This window comes from Poecilia latipinna, unplaced genomic scaffold, assembly GCF_001443285.1.
Source record: "Poecilia latipinna isolate Pla-1442-1.1 unplaced genomic scaffold, P_latipinna-1.0 Scaffold2274, whole genome shotgun sequence".
Taxonomy (NCBI): Eukaryota; Metazoa; Chordata; class Actinopteri; order Cyprinodontiformes; family Poeciliidae; genus Poecilia; species Poecilia latipinna.
This window is the reverse complement of record NW_015114890.1, coordinates 18074-36852: the sequence shown is the minus strand read 5'-3', so window position 1 is coordinate 36852 and position 18779 is coordinate 18074. Positions and strand designations below refer to the sequence as shown.

At 39.5% G+C, this 18779-nt stretch overlaps 1 protein-coding gene across 2 annotated transcripts in view; it reads right to left on the bottom strand.

Moving 5' to 3' along the window:
- Positions 1 to 3905: 3905 nt before the first annotated feature.
- Positions 3906 to 18779, bottom strand: part of homer1 (homer scaffold protein 1) — a 23574-nt gene continuing 8700 nt past the window's right edge. Inside the window, exons 2-10 of one of the 2 annotated variants that reach the window (XM_015018445.1) lie at positions 10993 to 11149; positions 8328 to 8459; positions 8146 to 8238; positions 7710 to 7763; positions 6508 to 6650; positions 5516 to 5675; positions 5320 to 5430; positions 4622 to 4702; positions 3906 to 4216 (exon numbers count right to left, since the gene is read on the bottom strand). In XM_015018445.1, the coding sequence (XP_014873931.1) occupies positions 4028 to 4216; positions 4622 to 4702; positions 5320 to 5430; positions 5516 to 5675; positions 6508 to 6650; positions 7710 to 7763; positions 8146 to 8238; positions 8328 to 8459; positions 10993 to 11149 (1120 nt within the window). In that variant the 3' untranslated portion in view covers positions 3906 to 4027. The remainder of the gene's footprint in view (positions 4217 to 4621; positions 4703 to 5319; positions 5431 to 5515; positions 5676 to 6507; positions 6651 to 7709; positions 7764 to 8145; positions 8239 to 8327; positions 8460 to 10992; positions 11150 to 18779) is intronic. The other variant, XM_015018446.1, reaches the window with a different exon arrangement.

The window sequence follows — 18779 nt, the reverse complement described above, 5'->3', positions numbered from 1 at the left end:
AAATAAAAAAAAAAAAAAAATTTGCCTTTTTTTTTTTTTTTTTTTTTTTTTTTGTTATTCCATACTTGTGTTTGTAAAGACTTGTTGTTTTTAAGGTGTTGCTGTTGCGGTTTTGGAGAGGACACAACCTCTGACCTCCTGTTACATCCGAGTCGTACTGTAGCTCCTTGTGATGGGTTTGTTTGAAGAAGGAAACGTTTGCTCCTTTCTGCTACGAGACACACACTGTGTTGCACCTTCAAACTTTTCTTCACAGCAACTTTTTACACCGCTCAGTAGAACCTGTAAATCTCACAGAAGTGACCCTGATCACTGAAAGGAGCAGTGAGATGTTGTAGCAAGAGAAAAACATGGGGTCCGTCGGAGAAGGCAGGAAATCAAATCATATTAATCTAAGACAAAAATCAATTTCTTTTTTGAAATTCTGTTAGTTTCTTTGTGTTTTGCCGTTGCCATCAGGCCGAACTTTACTTTCCTTTTAGTCAAAATAGGGAAGCAAGAGTTATTTTTACTGAGGCTAAAACAGTACAATGTATAGATAATTTCACTTTAAATTGTATTTGTTGTTCAATGCTTCCTCCAGTCTGTTGTAAGCCTGGCGGGCCACCAGGCTTTATTTGCCTGCCCACCAGGCTAAGTGTCATTTGTTTATTTTAAATAAGGTTATTCTTTTTATACACCAAGTGACAGAAAAGACGGATTGAGCTGTGTTTATAGCGGACACATTGAATTGCGCCTCACACATTATTTCAGAATTATGATGCGTGCTTGTGCATCTCCAAATTTTTGTAACTTTTAACATTTTTCAACATAAAAAACATGGCGGGCCGTTGATGAACTGCCGTAGTTTTGCTAAGTTTTCTTGGGGAAACCCTGGTTATTATGACGTTTGGCACTAGCACAGGTTTAACAAATGGATATACGCTGGTTATTAGTTTGATTTATCTGTCCTGTCGTATTCTATCAACCAGCTGATTAGCAGTGTGCAGCATTTAGACCTGTAGGAATGCTGACTGTAACTTTCTAAAACTCTCTCTATACCTCGATAAGGCGGCCTGCCGAGCACAGACGCTGTTCACGCCAGCTCAGTATTTTTGATGAAAGCTGTTTCTGTTGCCTCCATTTCAACAGTAAAGAGTTGTCTGAATGCGTTTCTGGCTGCTTTTATCGCCATACGAGACGATAAAATATAAGATTTACTGTTCTGTTTACTCATAATCTCAGCTGTGAGTTGATTAGCTTCACTGGGAAGAAACTGAAACATTAGACAAAACAATTTCAGATGTAGGAAGCAGTTATAACGAAGTTCACACAGTTAAAATGTGATTAGATTAAATGCATTTCTTTCCCATTCCGAGCTGATGCCAGGTTCATTGGGACTTCACTGCCCCCTGGTGGCAGGTGCTCATCTCCTCACACATTTCAGCATGAGGCGTTTAAAAGAGATGACTCTTCTTTGCCTTGTATTTGTTTGTTTGTTTTTTCTTTTATTGTGTGCTTTTGAGCTTTGTGTTAACGTTTGGTGTGTGAGTGATTATTTTAGTTTTTTTATTATTTAATGTTTTTAAATATGTTTTTTTAATACTGAAAATCAGTTTGTGACAGATTATGCATCAAGTACTGAGGCTTAATTGCAAGATATATTTTCTTTTTCCCTCGTAGGTAAATAGCAGGATTGTTTGCTGCATTCTTTCTTTTCCCACTTGTTTTTAATATTTGTTGAATGCCGATTTACACTTTCACTTTTGGTTAGAATTGAAAAGTAAAGCACAATTGTAGAAAATAATAACTAAAGAAAATCGGACGGAATTGAACTCCAACAGACCAGAGAGCTTTAGTCGTGTTTCATGCGGCATCACAAGCAGATCGTGTTTTTAAATGAAGCATTCAAAGATGTCGCTTAAATGCATAAAACAAGTGTGTATGTTGACCAGACGTGTCCAGCACTGAGAACTGAAAACCAGCATTTCTCGTCTCTAGTTTTCTTTGGAGATTTTTTTTTTCCAATTTACAACACTTTTAGCTTAGCGTAGCTTAGCAGTGTTAGCTTCCTTCAGCTTTCCGGATCTCCTTCAGCAGGACAAACACAGAGCACACTGTTTACATCATTTTACGTTAGCATATACTAAGCTAACTGTGGCGTCACAAGTAATCTGGCTCAGACTGCCAAGTGTCGAAGCCACCGTGGTTTATTTGCATGCAGTAGCTTTTCTTCTAACGGGTTTGTGTTTTCCAGGTTATTGGCGGAAAAAGCAACCAAGAATCCAACTTGCTACTTTTTGTTGTCGTTAAACTAGCATCCAGTTTTAGCAACATTTGTACAAGACTGGCTTGAGGAGGGCAAACCCATCACAACGTATGTGCAATAATGAAGATCGGAGGAAAAAAAAGTCATTTTATGATTTATACTGTAAACAAATGTAAATCATGAGAAATGTATCCACATGCCTAAATGTATTGAAGTATTTATTGAAGCGTCATATTTTAAAGATGTTTTTAAATGTACTTGATGATGTTTCCCATCACACCATTCCTCTCTGCTTTTCCATAACCAAAAAAAAAAAAAATCTTTATTTTTCCTTTCATATTAAAAGCACCAAAAATTCTGTCTTTTGAAAGTTCTTTCAATCTATAAAACTGTATGCTCATAGAAGTTCACGTTGACCCTTCAGTGGCTGAGATTTTCTTTTTTTTAATCATCCTGTTTGGGATTTAACTATGGAGGACCAAAACTGACAAAAGTAAAACCACAATAAGATGTTGGCTCTTTTTTTTGTTTGTTTTTGCTTTTGTTGAACTGGAGAACTACTACGATTCTCCATAGACTGCAAAATAAAGAGACCAAATCACTGTTTTAATCAGATTTTCTTTTAATATAAACTTAAAATTACAATTTGTGTTTTATCAGCATGTGTCTTCACTCCACATTTAAAATTTCTTCTTCAAATGCCTTTTTCAGCAACAACACACATCATCGCCTTTAAAGTTTAAAGCCGCCGCTAAAAATCACCCCAAGTTTGACCCGAACCAAGAACAAGCCCTTAAAATGTGTTCTGCAGGTGTTCGTACTGTAGCATATTCTTTCATTTTTGGCAACAGGTAATCCCACAAGAAAAAAAATAAATCCCAAACGTACCATCAGTTAGCTACCATTGATGCATCTTAGTGCCCAAGGCAACATCAGCAAGAGTTCAGATCTGTACAGGAACAAACAGTATTTGGCAAAAGAAAAAAAACTAATTCGGTCGTATACGTCATGATTTCCTTATGCTCTCGGAAATTAAACCATCTACACAGCCACGTACCAGACAATAAAATTAAATTAACATTTTACAATGTTTATTATTCTAAATATTTTAGTAATAAATAATAAAACAATTCAAACCATTGCACTTCAAAATGCATCAAAAAGGAAAAAAATAATCTGATTCACTCACACACAAACAGAAGAAACTGAAGAAAATCCTGAATCGCTTTTGGTTCAAACCAGTCGGCAGGAGCAGGAAGGTAACCTGAAAGTGAGAGTGGAAAGAGTTGGCGGTCCCTCCTTTAGTGTATTGCTCATAGGTTGTAGAAGAATATAAGATGAACCGACATCCTCGTGTGGCGGTTCCTGTGATTATCTCTTCATCCTGCGAGTAAAAGAAAGAAATCCGTCTCGGGTCGAAGGAGGAGCAGGAGCTCGTTTGGCTGATTTCAGTGAACAAGTGAGGAAAAACGTCGAAGCGCAATCGTGGAGTCGAGGAGGCGGCTCCGGTGTTCCACAGAAGCTCAGTCGATTAGCATATCATGGTGGTCAAAAAAATAAATAAAAAATCTAAATTATAATGAGAAAGTTTTCCACAGTGGAGCAAAGAAAAGGCTTCACTTGGCTGTTTGTAAACCATCTGAGTTCTCTGAAGTGGCAAAGTCTGTGTACCGCTAATGCATCAAGTCGTGTAAACTCTTTAACATGTACAAAAAAACGAAAGAGAGAGAGAAGAGATTTCAAGTTGTGTTGGTGACGACGTCGGGCGGAGGAGGAGCTCTAGCTGCCCTCCACCAGCTTGGCCAGCGTGTCCCGCAGCTCCGTCAGCTCGAAGATCTTGCTGTCCAGCAGCTCCAGCAGGGAGCGCAGGCTCTTCATGTAGGCCTCCCGCTCCAGCTGGCTGCTCTCCAGGCGCTGCTCCAGGTCGCTCAGCTGCGCCTCCAGCGTCTGGTTCCTCGACTCCGTCTCCTGGCGCCAAGCAGAAATATCGATGACGTGTATCGGTATCGGAGCGATACTACGGTTTCTGATTGGCCCGCAAAATTTTATTTCATTTTTGTGTTGTAGTTTCTCAACTCTACGTACAAAAATTATGTGTTTTGATTTTCTCTCAAATAACAGAAAAAAAAGTTGCATTTTTTTCCCCCCTAAAACAAGCAAAATATTGTTTATTATGTTAATCTATTATTAAAGTATTTGTCCAAAATTTGTCCAAGGTTTTAATAAAAATAATTTAAAGGAAAAAAAAAATCCACAAGCCACCTATAAGATAATAAATTTGCCGATATATCCAACTTAAACAATAAAAAGTATCGGTATTGCTGATGCTGGTCCGATATTTACTGGGTCTCTCTCATGCAGCTTGTTGCTCACCTTTAGTTTCTGTGTCAGGGTGTCTTTTTGAAACTTAAACTCGTTGGCACTCTCCACCTCCTCCTTAAGTCTCTCCAGCTCCTAAAGTGAAATATGAAAATAAAGCACTATATGATATCCTTTGTTATTGTTTTTGTGACAGTATTCTAGAGCAGGGACTAAAATATAGCAAAATGTTATGTTTCCAAATGTCAATGACTTCATTTAACATATAAAAGACGATCGATTAGTCATTGAGCCACTAAGAATAAAAAATATTCATTCAATTGAAACAAACCAAACAAATTGTGTTTAGATAAATGACCTTCCAGCTCAAATTAAACGCATATACAAAATACAAAGAAAGTGGCAAAAAATAAATTTTTAATCATTATCAAATAGAATTAATTTAGCTAATTCTGAGCAAAAACTATTTAGATTAATTTCTAAGACATCGTGACAAACACATGACAGTCTTTGTATTAGGTATATGAAAATATTTGCTCTCAAATGTAAATAACGTTTTCCAAATTTAGACTTTTAATCCAACATTATATTGCTCTTTTTGTTTGTTTGTTTGTGTTTTTTTTTTGCTTTTTACAAAACTCTGCAAGTTTGAATTTGAAGTGCGTTCAAGAACTTTATACAGAAATAAAGAAAAACGTTCCAACCCTTCAAAGCACCCATTATTAATGTTCAAAGATGTCGAGCGTCTTCACCTCCTCCTTGGCCCTCAGCGCCGCCTCCAGCTCCTCTATTGTTCTGTTCAGCTCCGTTTTCTGAGACTTGATGACCATCGTTTGGCCGCTCACGCACTCCAGCTCCGTCACCTGCGAGACAAACAGCATCCGTCTGAAGTGAACGCCGGTCCGGAGCGCGTTGCCATTGGCGGCGGCGGCGGCGATGGAGCCGTACCCGTTTGTGCAGCCGCTCCGCCTCCTCCTGATAGGCCCCCAGCTGCTGCTTCCACTGCTTGACGTTGGCCGTGGACTCGAGCAGCGCCGCCGTCAGCTTGGCGTTGTTCCCCTTCAGCGCCGCCAGCTCGGCCTCCCAGTGCTTGTTGATGCTGGAGGAACTGGAGACGGAACGAAAAGCCGGCCGAGGTAAATATGGGCAAACTGCCGCGCTGTCGGCTGAGCCAGCAGGTTCTGGTTCGTAACGTTGCAGGTTAGCAGGAGGATATTAAACACCAAATGAGGCTTTTTATTGGATATGCAATAAAATCCGCAGCAGGTCACATTTTTGATTGTTTTACTCCAAATCTAACTGATGAGGCAAAAGTAATCGACTGACAGACGGGAAGGAAGGAAGGGAGCGAGGAAGGAATAAGAAAAGTAATGAAGATAGGAAAGGACAAAGGAAACAAGGGCAACAAGAAGGAGAGAATGAAAAAAGGAGGGAATGGAGAACAAGAAGGAAGGAGTAACTAAAGACAAAAGTAAAAAATGGACAAAGTAATACAAAATAACACAAAGAAGGATGAAATACGAAAGGAAGAAAAGATCCAAAGAGCAAGAGAAGGAATTTGGACTAAAGGACAACAAGCAAAAGAAAACATTTATTTTTCTGATTTTCACATTTTAATCATTTAGGTAATTGGAGACGAAATCAAGTCTGGAAGCTAATTTTTTTGCATTCCCATCGCCCCCCCCACCTAAAATTATCCAGACTTGGAAAAACAAAAGATCAAATTTCATATCTTTCAAGTTTTGCCACGTATAAATACAGGATTTATAGTTGTTGATCATATTTATTGGTTTACTTCCAAGGTCAGAGTACCAAAGACGGCTCCTCTGTGGACTGGTGCACCCCAGGGGTGTGTGTTTAGCCCACCGTCGTTTACTCTGACGACGCGTCGGCGTGCCGCTGGTTACAGGACGAACCACACGGTCTGAGCGCAGCCTCACCTGTGAGAGAACGGTAAAGCGTTTTGGGGAGGTTCTGCTCTGGCTTCGCTGTGCTTCGGCGTGTTCGGTGTGACTCTGTCCTCATCTGTACCGTTGATGCTCTCTGGGGTCAGAGGTGACTGGAGGTCACCTGGCGCAGATTCCTGTTATGATGAAAAAAATAAAAAAGGAAAAGGAAATTAACTGAATCAGTAAGCAAAGTTTCTCAAGCAACCATTTCTCAGTTTTAAAAATTAGCCACAGCGTACTCTAAAGCAGATACAGGTGAAAGCTGTAGCAAAGTGGACCAGAAGAACAACTTCTCTTCATTGGAAAGATTAAAAAAAAAACGTACTGAATTTCTATTTCCATCCGATTTTCACGTGAATTTTGAGCATGGCTGTAATAAACAGGAAGTAGGGGTTGTAATATCTCAGAAAAATGGAGAGAGGTTTTCAGGAAGGTGTTGCTATCGGGCAAGTTGCAACTGTTCTGTCGAGTCATCAAGTACTGGCGACGTTTCAAGCGGTCTGGACACACCACCACCCCCTCCATGAACTCTGTGGTCCACTAACATCTGGAGAACGGAAACGAGCTGCAAACCCAAAAGCAGAACCAACAAACTGATCCACAGCTCTATTCCTGCTGAACTGCTGTTGTAATCCTATTGTTCTTACTTACCGTGTAAACAAAGACGCAAGATTCTGTGGTATGTTTTATTTTTTTATAGTGGTACGACTGCTCAGATGGCATAACATAAACCGCGCTCAGCCCATCTGATCATAAAAATCTCCATGTGATGTCACATGCCCGTCTGACACCCAGCGGTTTCGTAACCCAGCACGGTTGGTCAGCTGAATCCGCTGTCAGGTTTCTGACTGACAACACCAGAACATTCAGGAACTCTGGCAGACCCGGGCTTCAAGACTCTCTCTTACTCCAATTTCTTGAGTTGGTTTACACCAAGCGAACCTCTAACATAGAAAGATATTTATCAAAGTGGTTGTAGTCTTAATTTATTACTGTACTTTCAGTAATAAATATGCTTAACTACTGGGAGGACAAAGGAGGCGGAGAAGGGACTGCAGGGCAGGTTTCCTTTCATCAGCGTAGATGAGGAAAGACAGCAGCTAAAGGGATCAGGTTTCACAAAACTGAGGAGAAACTTGAAGGGAAAGACTTGGACCGGAGTGAAAGAGGAGGATTGGCTCAGGTGGTTTTACCTTCTTTTTACCAGGCTTGTTGACAGATAACACATTCCGCTTTACAGCGCCACCCTGAGAAGAAACCGTTAGAGAGAAAGCAAAGGAGCCTCATCAGGACACCAAGTGTTTACAACCCAGCTTCTAAAACATCATGCAAAAAACATACAGCCAACCAAAGCACCTAGCAAAAGTATTCATAACTCTTAAAAATTAAAGATTTTTTTCCTCATCACAACCACAAACCTCGACAGGCTTCATTAGATAGAATGGAGAGCGTCAATTCTGGCTATTTTTTCTTCTTACATTTCCCTCAAAATCTCTGATATACATTGAAGTTTGGGCTTGAAATGTGCCAAAATGTGAAAACTTAAAGGGTACGTTGATGCAATGCGGCTACCACAACTGTTCACACGCACGCACACACACACACACACACACGACCGGGGCTCGTTACCTGCGAGGGCGTACTGCTGAGCTCCGTCTTCTCCTGGGACTTCTCCTTCGCTAACCGGGCCGCTTCCTTGAACTCGGCAAACTTTTCTGCAAACTGAAACCAGAGGTAGCAGCTGACTCTGGTGCTCTGTCGGGAATTCAACAAAATAAGCAACGCGTAATCACGCCTCCCCCACAACCCACCTTGCTCAAGTGACTCTCGGACGAGAAGCCGAGGCCGTAGACGGTGTTGGCCCGGCTGTCGGCCCACTGGCCGAACTTCTGCGACGTCTTGGTGAAGGTCATGTTGGGGGTGATGGTGCTGTTGATGATAGCCTGTGGGAGGATGAAACGTACATTGCCGGGGACCGGCGTTTGTCATGGCTGCTGGTGATGGAGGGTTGCATTGGCAGAGGACAGCTGCAGGGAGACTATCAACGCTGATGTGGGAGTTTGGCACACAGGAAACCATCAATAAGGAGCTTCTAATTGAGTCCAGCTGGCTGTAATGTTATTGATCAGCGTGGGAGGCCACTCTGGGTCTGCTGGTATAGTTAGCTCGATTTATTGGATGTTGACATACGAGTCGATTTTTCTTTCCTGGTGCTTTCAACGTGAACCCTTCGGTTTAACTAACTACTTTGTGGAAACAGCAGCTGACGGAGTAAACTTTCACACAGACAACCAGCAGATAAACAGCCCTCCGAATAACAAATGATACGATAAATCGATCAACCAATGAGAGCAAGATTAAATCAATAGACAACAAGTGTAGGTTTGACGAAATATGATCACAAATAAAGTGCAAATTGAACCAGTTCAATGTTCTTGTCACAACAGGAATAGATTAGGCCTGGGCGATACAGAAATAAAATCTCAGATCCCATTTTGATCATTTTTATTCGCGCTCTGTTTTCTAACAAACAAATTACAAACGACAAAAATACTTCTTGCAATTTTTGTAATTGAAAATAAAAAATTCTTCGCGTTGCCCTAATAACCTGTTGTAGATTTGACCCGAATTTAAAGTCCAAACAAGCTGAAGCTCTAAAACATGTTTGTCAAACAAGATGGCGGCCTCAGGCGTGCTGACATCACTCTGAACTATGGAAATGCAAGGAACGCGTTGGTGAAAACAAACATCCAAATTAATTAAATCTTCAAAAACCAAAAACCTGACGAGTCGATAAAATCGATTCATTGGCCAGCCCTAACGCAGGCGTAAACTTTAAAAGCCGACTGGTGGCCCTTACACCAACACAAATCTATAACCTGAAGGCCAAACTGTTTGAAATAGTATGAAAAGTCGAAGCCAACTATAATAAAAATATTTACATCATGACGCAGGATGACATGGGATCTGTGGCATTTGATGCTCATTAGTTTCAACCTTCCCTCAGAGGTTCGACTGACTGACTGTCGGATGCTTCGGTAGCTGCCTGATTCAACTCCTAACTCCATCCATTTTGTTTGGTCTGCGGCTCATTTACTTCCCATTTCAGCTTTTACATCAAATGAATGGAAAATACACGGCATTGCGCCCCCTAGGTGATTATGTTTGTAGGAAAACTTTGAAGACATTTAAAAAAGGTCCATTTCATTTTATGTTCCTTTGGAAATATTCAGATTTAAAATTTATAATCTCTTTTTTGTTTTAAATCTTATTAAAAGAAAACAATCTAATTGTGCTTAACAAAAACAAACCTTCTTTTACACATTAAACAAGATGTATTTAATTTAAAGTTTATTTATGTAGCACAACCTCAGCTGACCACAGTAATTAGAGCATCACAGATGGGTGCAAGATAAAATAAGAAATAAAATTAGAGATTAAACAAAATATATGGACAAAAACGTATATTTGAAAAGTAAGGAAAGTTCCATCCATCCATCCATTTTCTGAACACCCTTGTCCCTCAGTGGGGTCAGGAGAGGTGCTGGTGCCTATCTCCAGCTAACGTTCCGGGCGAGAGGCGGGGTACATCCTGGACAGGTCGCCAGTCTGTCGCAGAGTAAGGAAAGTTAAAAAAAAAAAAAAGGCACTTTTTGTACTAAAAAAAAGTTGGGGCACCCTAATCCCCAACATCTAGTCTTACCTGCTTTAGTTATATAACTTCAGTGAGAGGTTTCTTGTGTTGGTTGACGTTTTTGTTTGTTTTTTTGCTCAGTTTAATAGAAGGTTTTATGGTTATAATTTGTTTGGCCACTTGAGGGCAGCAGACACATCAACTTCCAGTGAGGTCGGGGAGGAAAATGATCATTATTTTTCTTTTCTGAGCTCCATGTTTGGTTAGATACTCATCAGATTAGAGAAGGCAGGGCGTCAAAGGTCTTCCTGAAACTTTGATCAGTCAACATGTTAAACAAATCTGTAAAATTAGGAGTTGTTTTTTGATGCGAGGAGAAGATTTTGTTCTCTCAGAAAGTTTCCACTCTGGAATTTAGGGAACAGCATGAGCCTTCGGCGTCGTGCGACTTTCGCCTCTGGTGGGTGAAACAACGTGTTGTTGTCTGGATAACACCGCCCCTCCGTTCCAGCACCACCGAGCTTTGCCTGCTATTTCCAGCGGAACAACGCTAACTTGCTGGTTCGACAGCGACACCAGTCACCCGGAGAAGCTCTTACGTAACTCTGCAAACTCCAGCCCTGTGCCTCAGGACTAAAATAATCACTGCCACATACATATCAGAGGCCCCAGCAGAGAGGCGAGGCAAAGCAGACATGTAACATGCAAAGTTTATTTGCCCCCCCTGATGAGATTAAACTTCAACGAGCCCCTTTGCAAAAGTTAAAGAGGCTTTTCTGTGCAACGTAAAGTGTGTCAGAGTCCTAAGTACATTTTTGCATAATCAGATTGCTTAAGCATACCTTGGAGCCGTCCAGACTGATGATCCGATACACATTCCTGGTACTGTCGAAGAAGTAGGAGACCGTGACGGCGTGCTTACTGGTAGGAACCCAGTTCTTCTTGGTGCTCGGGTCGATCTGGAAGACGTGGGCCCGCGTACTGAAGATGGGCTGCTCACTGCACAAGAAGAGAAGCAGCAGAAGAAGAAGCATCTAGATAAAGGCGTCTCTGAAGTTAGGATGTGTAATTACTGTACATAAAAAGATGAGACTTTTCTTCCTTACTGGCCGACATTAAGACAAAGCACCAAGACGTGTTAACAGCTCAATTTTCTGGCAGTATAGATGATATTCCACAGTGACACGTCCTGGATGAGACCAACAGATGTTAGCAAGCACTGCTAATCCAACTCATTTGCTTTTGCCACACCTCTGTCAATCTCAGTTTGGCCATATGTTAGAAAGTTAGGCAGAAAGATGTTGAAGTCGGGGATATGACACATTCCCAATATGATGAGATGGTGGATGTGGCTACGTATCATTTTTAATATAAAACAACATGTGATGTCGCATGCGTTGTAGTTCGCATAAAGAAAATCAGAATTGATCAAGATCGGATGTAAAAGAAAACTGATATCAGCATCAAATTATGCTTCAGAGACAGAGAAAGCCTTTAAACAAAGACAGCAACTTACCATTATTTTAGTAATCGATTAATTGATTGTTCTGACTATTGATTAATCAGATATCAAAAACAACACATTCTGCAGATTTTTTATTTAACCACTTTTTATACAATTTTAGAAACGCATTAAAAGATGCAAATGAATAATTCAGACACTTTTTTAAATTAAGAAAATAAACATGTTATTGCCTAAAATGCAAGACTGTAGTATTCATGAAGCAAAGGTGAACTAGGTGAAGCTAAAACGATGCTGCTTGAGGAGTTTTGGCTGAAACATATTTTAAACAAAACATTTTTATCTTAAATGAAAAATGCTAATATTTTTGTACAGTCTTGCCTTAATTACTGCGGATTAATCGAATACTCCAGTTAACAATTAATCGAGGGTCGTTAGGCTGAGCTGAACTGAACGAAGCCTCGGTGCAGACTGGGTGTGAACGCTGCAGGACGAACGCATGTCCAGTGGATTCAGCTCTGAACCGCTACCCCGCTTCCTCCACATCTGGATGAAGGATTATCTCACATAATCTGCATACGTCTTGGCCCTTTTTTTCAATCACATGTACGGAATCTATAGTAAAGATGGGAAAAACAAAAAGCAAGCAGCATTCTCCAATCTCCATGAAGTGTTGTTCTGCTTAGACATCTGTGGTGCAGGAAACCTCGTCTTCATCCGTCTGTTTACTACAGAAATCGTCTCGTTTTTATTGCGTACGTGGATCGGCGTTCTACGTTGGTTAATGCCCCGCCGCTCCAGAGGTAAAATCTGACCTTCTTTTGACCTCCTGAAGCGTCTCTGACATACAGAGATGCTGCTGCAGCTAAAAACTGCTTAAATAATTCAAACTAACAAGTCCTCCAATTTGCTCAGAGGCAGCAGTTCAAACGGCGACTCTAAAGGTTAAAAATCCCTCCTGCAACGCTCCTTGTTTTACTCCCACCAGCTTTAATACAGACATCAAACCCGCGATGCGATCAACAGAGACAGAAAACGAGTAAAATCTTCATCACAAAGATGACTTTTATTAACTCCAAGATTAGACGAAGCCTCTCGAGATCAGGAAGGGCTTGTGCAAAAGTTCATGGCGATCCACCAAGTACTCAGGAGGCAAGGTGGAGAACACTCCCGGACTCCCACTGTGAGCATGGATAATAAAAAACATGAGGCTGGAATCATTTATCCCGACTGGAAGAGAAGCGTGGTGCAGCAAATATGTCAGGGAGCGTGAGGGAACAGAGGAGAGATTTCCCAGTTCAAACTGTGTTTAACAACCAAACGCCTCAAATGTCATGTTGTGAAGTGACACACAGGCTAGAGAGAAAACAGGATCCGATCTCCCTGAAGCTGGTAGAGGAAACAAAATGTTTCCCAAATGTATTAAGACCCAACAACAGCAAGCATCTGAATTCAGACTCACGGCTTCACAGGACAATGTTTTGCTACTTTGATGTTTGCTTCATAATGGGCATTGGAAACTTTAGGTTTTCACACAACAGATGCAGAATGATGATAAACTACACTCAGCTGGACTCCATTTACAAATGAGGCGAAAGGCATTAGATTTTATTTAGGGGTATTAGAATAACTCAAAAGCATGCCAAGCTTTTCAGATTTTTATCTAAATTTTTTTTTTTTAATCTTTCCGTTTTACAACTATGCTTTACTTTGTGTTGGTCTAGCAGATTGTAGCAATTAATTATAATTAATCATAATGAACTGATTTTTGAAATAACCATCAACTACTTTAGAAATCAATAAATTGTTAACTGGAGCAGACAGACTAAAAAAATCCACTTACTGAAAGACAAACATAATCAAAACAGTGGTTAAGTCAAAACTGTACAAAAATATATATGTTTCACATTTAAGACACAATAACAATAATCATAATAAAAATCATTATTTTAGCTTTATCTGGTTGAAATGACATTTAAAAAAAAGGTTAATTCAAAAAAGTCAGATTAGCCAAGCAGACACGTTTTGGTTCGTTTCCAGTGCAGATGTATATTTGTTTATTATATGTTTTAGTCTGTAAAATACTTATTTTCCTATTTAAAAAAAGAATCAAATTGATTTATTTGCATCTTTTAATGTCATTTTAAAAATGTGTATAAAAAGAACTTAAAATCTGCAGAATGTGCCAATTTTTCTTATACGATTAATCAATTAATCATCAAAATAAACAATAGATTAATCAAGAACTAAAACAATTGTTAGTTGCAGCATCCCTAATAATCAAAGTACAACGCATTGAAGTTTGTAGTTGCAGCACAGCAAAATGCGTTAATAGAAATGAGGTACAGTATTGATCACTGATAACTACATGATAAGGTCAGCATCGTATCTACTGTTTTAAATTGCATCTAAAACAGTAGAAAAATAGAGAGAGCTCTGTCATTATTACCTCTACTCTTTACAGCAGATGCTCCTCAAAGCCCAACGCTCGAATGATGAAGGATCAAAATAATAATAATAGAAAACTCTTGAGTTGTATTTTTTCTGTCTAATGTGTGTGAGTGAGTTCCTGGCAGGTCTGACCGGCAGTGCCCGCCTGCGCTCGCATGAAGAGAGAGGCAGTGATGCCTAAGGTGACCTGGAAGCAACCTGTGTGAACATACAGAGATCAGCTGCCACTGGACGACTTCCAGGCAAAGCTATGGATGAAAATCTCACAAGGCCTTGGATTAAAAGGCAACGACTCCACAACCGTAAATGTTCACAACACGACGCGGCTGCTTGTCGCTTCGCTCCGATTTCAGTCATTGCAGGAATACGACACACGTTTGTGTATTTCTAAAGGCAAAAGCAAACTTAAAGGATGTTTGTTGCTGTTAAAGGATTACAGATTTGATCTGAGATTCATTTGGTTAGACAAAGCTGCAGGTAATCACTACTGGCTGCAAATTCATCTAAAAACGTAACTGACTTTGTAAAAATGTTTAAATGACAAAACTGTGAAGTATGCATTAAGTGTACTAGCTCAGTTTTCCTTTGTCAGAATATGGAATTATGGGTACTGTAGTTGTAAAACGTATTGGAAAGTTGGATGTAGCTAAAATAGATTACATTAGAAGACAAAACAACACTTCAAGAAAATGATTGCAAAGGTTATTAAAAATATGTCAGGGGATGGATACAAAAAAATCCAAGGCATTGAACATCGCCTGGAAGTCAGTTAAATTAATCAGAGATTTTTTTTTTCTTTACATCCTGTACTCTCATTTTATACTTCTGACATTTTTGTATTAAATTAAATCAGTTTTTAATCATGCTGCTGTACAACTGCCGTTAGTCCAAGTGTTGTCCAAGTGGTCGAATGCATAAAGGCACCAAAATCAAACAATAGCTATAAGTTAATATTGTTAATTTGTTGAATCTGACCACTGAAAATCAAACTTGCCAATCCAACTCTCTTTTCAATTTGGGATTCAGACATGGTGAAGTTGGGAGTAAATCACAAAGTTAGGACACAGCCTACAGTGTCCTCACATCAGGTCTTCACTATAAGCTAAAAGAACCACTTCTTCTACCACCTTATGCTTAAAAGGTTATCTCTTTATGCAGCTTTTCTTTCATTAAAGGCTGAAAAATACCAAAACGGTGGGAAAACCAGACTTGTTAGGTCAACAATATGTCCACAATCTAAAATACAGGTAGTGCACATAGAAAACTGGACATGATTTTGCGGCATGACTCCCAGAAATGTCGCAGTTGAGTTTATTCAGAGATCCTGATAATCAATAATGTATGATTACATGATTCTTGAATTCCTGAAGCTTCTTCTTCAGCCGATGCAAATAATTCAAAGACCTGCTTAATGCAAAACGGTCCAGGAAGCTTTTTCAAACAGGTCACTAATGTTTGTTGTCCGACCAGAAATCCAACTGATGTACATTAGTTATTCAGATAGCCTAGACATGTAGTTTTATGAAATTTCTTGCATCGGTGTGTTTTCACAATAGGTGAGGAATGCAAAGTTTGCCCCAAAAAGAGATAAATTCCTGATTTTGGAACAGTCATTATGAGGAACAGTCACCACTTTGTCGAATGACTAAATATTAAGACTTACAGTGAAAATGTCATGCAAATGCATCTGATAATTTCTGAGTCAGCAGCGGACTGACTCAACAAGTTTGGCGCTGGCACAACTGAAGACAAAGTAACGCCAGGAGTGACATCTATCTGTGCTTTGGTTACCATGTCGATAACTGTATTTTACACAGATATCATCATAACATGCAAACTGCCAACACCACTTAGTGCTACACAGGAAGAGGATTAAGTGAGATCCGCTTTCTTTCTCTCAGGTCAAAAATAATTAGCCAAAAATGAAACAAAAGTTGGTTAAGTGGTGTCCATTAAGGCCTTTAGACACTCAGTCATGTAATAGGATCTCTGGGGTGCGTTCACACCAACTCTGTTAGTCCGCTTTAGTCTAGCTCTAGTCCTTTTGCCTGAAAAGTCTGTTTCGTTTGAGGAGCTGTGAATCCGCAATTGAAATCCAGTCCACCTGAAAGCCTAGGTCTCGGTAAGGTTTTTAAATCTGGAGCGGTTTGAATGCATACGTAAACGCCAAACGGACCGGAGACTGATCCAAAAGCAGATAGTGGACTATACCGCAGGGCATTCTGGGAAAAAAAAACAACCTAAGCAAACCTGTGTGTCTAGCACTACCAAGACAAATGTCTCGTGGTGTTTTACCAACAACAAAAATAAAATCCTTAAGCTCCTAAAATCTGATGCCACTCAGTTTTTACTTGCACTGTTTTCTTCAGAGGTTTTCATGTCGTTTCATTCAGTGGCTCAGTGTGAATGTGGTGCAGCTCCACCACATTCACACTGAACATTTGTTTGACTCAGTGCAGTGTGAAAGAAAACAGCACCAAGTGAAAATGGAACAAATGTTGTAATTTCGTTCCCCAATTGAACCGAGTCTATCAGACTATCAAGTGTGAAAACACCCAAAAATGCAAGTTTATCACAAGCATATCTGTCTGCCATGCTTCTAGGAAAAATAAAAGTGATAAAGTCTTAGCTGGAAGATGAGTGTCCCAGAACTCCCCGGGGATCCAGCTATTGTTCCCGTCACTGGGAATCTCCCGTCTCGTCTCGGTGTGCTAATTAAGTTAGCAGAACGGAGTCCTGGCAGACGTTACTTAAAAGACAGACTGTTAATCAGAAAGATGTGATAATGGGAGGGGGTGTACTCTGGATTTTCACTGACAAGAACAGGCTGCAGGGACTGCAGTATGTCAACAGAATATGTCTAATATCAGTTGTTAGCGATAACTGACACCTGGAAAATGTGGTTTCGTGTGAAGCTTCTGCTCAACTTTAACACAGTGCAGTAGAATTGGCTTCACTTTGATCTGAGGAGTCCCAACTTTTTTACTTTTTCCCCCCCCCCAAGGGCACCGTATGTGGGTGTGGTGGCTGTTCAGCCGTAGAGTATCAGAGTACCACTGGTGTGCCATTATGGCCTGGATGAAAATCAGCTCCAGTTTTGTGTGCGTCTCTATGAGTGAGTGAGTGTGGTCAACGTTAGCCCATAATCCCTTTTCACAATGAAGCGTATTGGGGTATTCAAGTCTCAATGACGAGTGCTTTGACAGGAATCTGACTGCAAAGCTCATCAGCTCAGCAGTTCTCCAAATACAGCCGGCAGAAACATTCCCAATGACTGAGGTTCCACAAAGAAGCTGGCTTTACACGGGAAAGAACAAAAATATGAACGAAATGAGCGAAATTCGTACCCAAGACAATTTCCCAACGAGAAGTGGGCGTATATCGTTTATCATTTATCGCGATAAATTTCTTATGTTAAGAGTTTTGATTTATCGTTATCACAACAAATTCCAATTGATGTTTAAAAATGTCCAAATTGTCAAGATTGTTGGTTTTACCTTTCTCTTCGCTGTTTGTTTCAGTGAAAGTATAAATAAATATCAATGAATTTTAAATATGAACAACTAAAGTGATTGTGTGCAGTTTAGTGACACAAAGCACACTTTTTTCTGACTGCTTTCCTAAAGACGTGTATTACAACAGTGTTTTTAAGAGCACTTTAAAAAAACCTTAATTTTGTTTCTGTTAATAATCACAACATTCACCAATATTACTGTATCTATCATGTTTTTCTAATATTGTGCAGCCATATTTTAAACCCTTTAAAAGGAGACTGATAACTACAATCATGTTTAGAGCAATGCATGAATGGAGCTCACTAAAGAAAATCTGAAATATCTCCCCAGCGTTAACAAAAGTGTTTCTTTAAAAGAGATGGAAAATAGAATGTGTTATATAAAAACCTCACCTGTAATGTGATTGTTTTTGCAAATATAATCTGTCATTTTTGGCATAATGACCCCAAGAAGAATAGCTAATGCAGCATGCTGCTGATGCTAATGGGGATCTTTAATGCTTCTCACTTTCAGAAACTCTAAGAGCGACCAGTAAGATTTAATTTGTCAGAAACTAAAAATGCATTAGGTTAAATCACAGGTACTGAAGTTGTGTACTGTATATATATATATATATATATATGGTAACACTTTATTTGAAGGGGGGTGAATAAGACTGTCATGACACTGTCATAAACATGACATAACACCTGTCATGAGCATGAATAAGTCTTCATGAATATTTATGACTGTTGTCATAAAGTGTCATTTGGTAAATTATGACTCTTTTAATACAAAGTTGACATTATTCAAAATGTCTTTGTTATGACAACTTGACATTAACCAGGAAATCTGTTTAAACTTTACCTTTAATAACATAAAGTTACCTAATTTTTAAAGTGCAATCAGTAATACTTTTATAACAAATTTATATCAGTAATGATTTCTTGGTTAATGTCAAGTTGTCATAACAAAGACATTTTGAATAATGTCAACTTTGTAAGAAAAGTGTCATAATTTACCGAATGACACTTTATGACAACAGTCATAAATATTCATGAAGGCTTATTCATGTTCATGACAGGTGTTATGTCATGTTTATGAAAGTGTCATGACAGTCTTATTCAACCCCCTTCAAATAAAGTGTTACCCAATATTTAAAAAAAAAACAAAACATACAGCTGGACTAATTGAACATTTATAACAGCGGTTGTTTCTATGT